At 57.5% G+C, this 2,231-nt stretch overlaps 1 protein-coding gene across 1 annotated transcript in view; it reads right to left on the bottom strand.

Annotated features, from left to right (window-relative positions):
* Positions 1-1,636, bottom strand: part of LOC118577192 (basic proline-rich protein-like) — a 126,454-nt gene extending 124,818 nt beyond the window's left edge. The window contains 3 exon segments of the mRNA XM_036177267.1: positions 649-775; positions 878-1,176; positions 1,498-1,636. Coding sequence (XP_036033160.1) covers positions 649-775; positions 878-1,176; positions 1,498-1,636 — 565 coding nt within the window.
* Positions 1,637-2,231: the final 595 nt, after the last annotated feature.

Below are 2,231 nucleotides of genomic sequence, written 5' to 3'. Positions count from 1 at the left end.
GAGGGTTAATCCGAGGCTCAGGGGGGGGCTCCTGGCCTGGACCCCCCTAGTCTTCCAGATTAAGGAGGTCCACAGCCTTGGGTCTGGGTCGTCGGGGTCCCTGTGGTCTCTGTGGGCATTCCCGAGCCCAATGTCCTTTTCCCTTGCAGTATGCACACTGGTCCTTTTCCAAGGGGGGTCGCCTTCGTTCTCCCATCCTAACTCCCTCTCTGTCCTGACCCTGCAACACTACTGCGGCCAGTGTCTTGATCTCCTTGTGTCGTCTCTTGTCCCTCTCATCCTGCTTCTGCCACATCCTCTCCTCCCTTTCCTCCGGGGTTTCCCTCTTGTTAAATACTTTCTCTGCCTCCTTCAGCAGATCCGAAAGATTCAGTGTCGACAGTCCTTCTAACCTCTGTAACTTAGTCCTGATATCTGGGCTCGACTGGTAGATAAATGACAGGATAACTCCTGGCGCCTGCCCTGGGTCCTCTGGATCATAGGGGGTGTACATTCTATAAGCCTCTTTTAGCCTTTCTAAGAATGCAGCAGGCGTCTCCTCCCTTCACTGGATGGTGCTTCTTACCTGGGCCAAATTAGTGGGCCGCCTAGCAGCAGCACGGAGACCCGCTAAAAGCAACTGGCGATAGAGACGTAGGTGTCCCCTACCTTCATCGGTGGTATAATCCCAATTCGGGCTCGCGAGGGGGAAGGCTATGTCAATGAGATTGGGGAGCTGGGTAGGTCTTCCATCTTCGCCGGGGACCTGCTTCCGTGCTTCCAGGAACACCCGCTGCTTCTCCTCCACAGTCAGGAGGGTCTGCAAAAGCTGTTGGCAGTCATCCCAGGTTGGTCGATGGGTCACTAGAATAGACTCAATCAAGTTGGTTAACGCCACGGGATCTTTGGAAAACGGGGGGTTAAATTGTTTCCAGTTATAGAGATCAGAGGCCGAGAATGGCCAGTACTGGAGATGGCAGCCGGGCCCTTCTCTGAGGGGAAAGGCCTTGGATCCCAGGGGGGTGTCATCCCGGCGGGCCCGAAGGCGACTGGCGATGGGTGAGGGAACCGGGGTCCCCCCTGTGTCCCCGCCAGTTGCCATCCTCTCAGGGGCTGCTGTCCCTCCGATGGCCGGCGCCCCTGTTTCCGGTCCCGCGGCTGGCGCGGCCAGTGCCGCGCGATAAGGTGGCGGCTCAGCTGTTAGGAGGTCAATGAGGGGAGAGTCTAGGTCGTGGGGGAGGACGGAAGGCTTGAGAGCCTCTTTGCGGGGAAGTATAGGGTATAAAGAGGAGGAAGAAATCGCAGGAGGTGCAGAGGGCGGGGGAGAAGCCAAAGGGGTTGTAGAGGGACCTAGGAGGAAGGGCTTGACCCATGGAAATGGGTTTTCTACCAGGGATCTCCAGATGGCTATGTAGGGGACCTGGTCCGGATGCCTGTGGGGTTTGGGGGCAAAAATCTTCCCTTCAACCTGTGAAATCAAAGAGAGGTTAAAGGAGCCCTCTCGGGGCCAGCCGACACCCATCATAACCCATTCGGCCTCGCAGAGAGTGGTCCATTTATTCTTTTTGATGATGACTCCTTCATTGTTGCCACGGCCTTTTACGTCCGACCAGCGGTCGAGAGTGAGGCTCAGGGGCGTAGCGACGGTTTGTCCCATTCTGGTGTCTAGATAAAGAAGAATTAGGCAGCAAACAAGAAACAGACAAACAACAGAAGTTACAACAAATCGCGCTGCGCGGCTTCGGCGCAAAACCGAAAGCAAGAACTCGATCGGGGATTGGGAGGGTTTGCGCCCCCCGTCCCCTGCCAACACCACGTATCCCTCGGATACCTGGGAGGCCCCGAAAAACCGTGCCCCAAAGGGGACTTCAGACTCCCATGGAACGTCTTCCAGGGTTGGTGAGCGAAGTCCGGGCTCGTCAGCCCCTTCAGCCTCACCCCGATACAGAACACTAGGGGAGATACCCTAGTGCAGGACTCAGGCGGCCCGGCCTCACGACAAGTCTGCCTGCCTCCTCTCCCGGCACTACAATCAGGCGGCCCGGCCTCACGGCAGACCTTGCCCGCCTCCTTTCCTGGTCCCTCCGGACGCTGCGCAGGAACAGAGCTCAAACATAGAAACGGGCAGCACAGAGACAAAACGGACACAGGACGGCTCGAGCTTAAACATAAATACCGAGGCCGGCTGGCTTACCTCCTGATGGTGGGTTGGTGGTCCGTGAGTAGAGGGTCTCTGCCTCCTGCCTGGCTCG

The sequence above is a fragment of the Onychomys torridus genome, chromosome 1, assembly GCF_903995425.1.
Source record: "Onychomys torridus chromosome 1, mOncTor1.1, whole genome shotgun sequence".
Taxonomy (NCBI): domain Eukaryota; kingdom Metazoa; phylum Chordata; class Mammalia; order Rodentia; family Cricetidae; genus Onychomys; species Onychomys torridus.
This window is presented reverse-complemented; position numbering and strand designations above follow the sequence as displayed.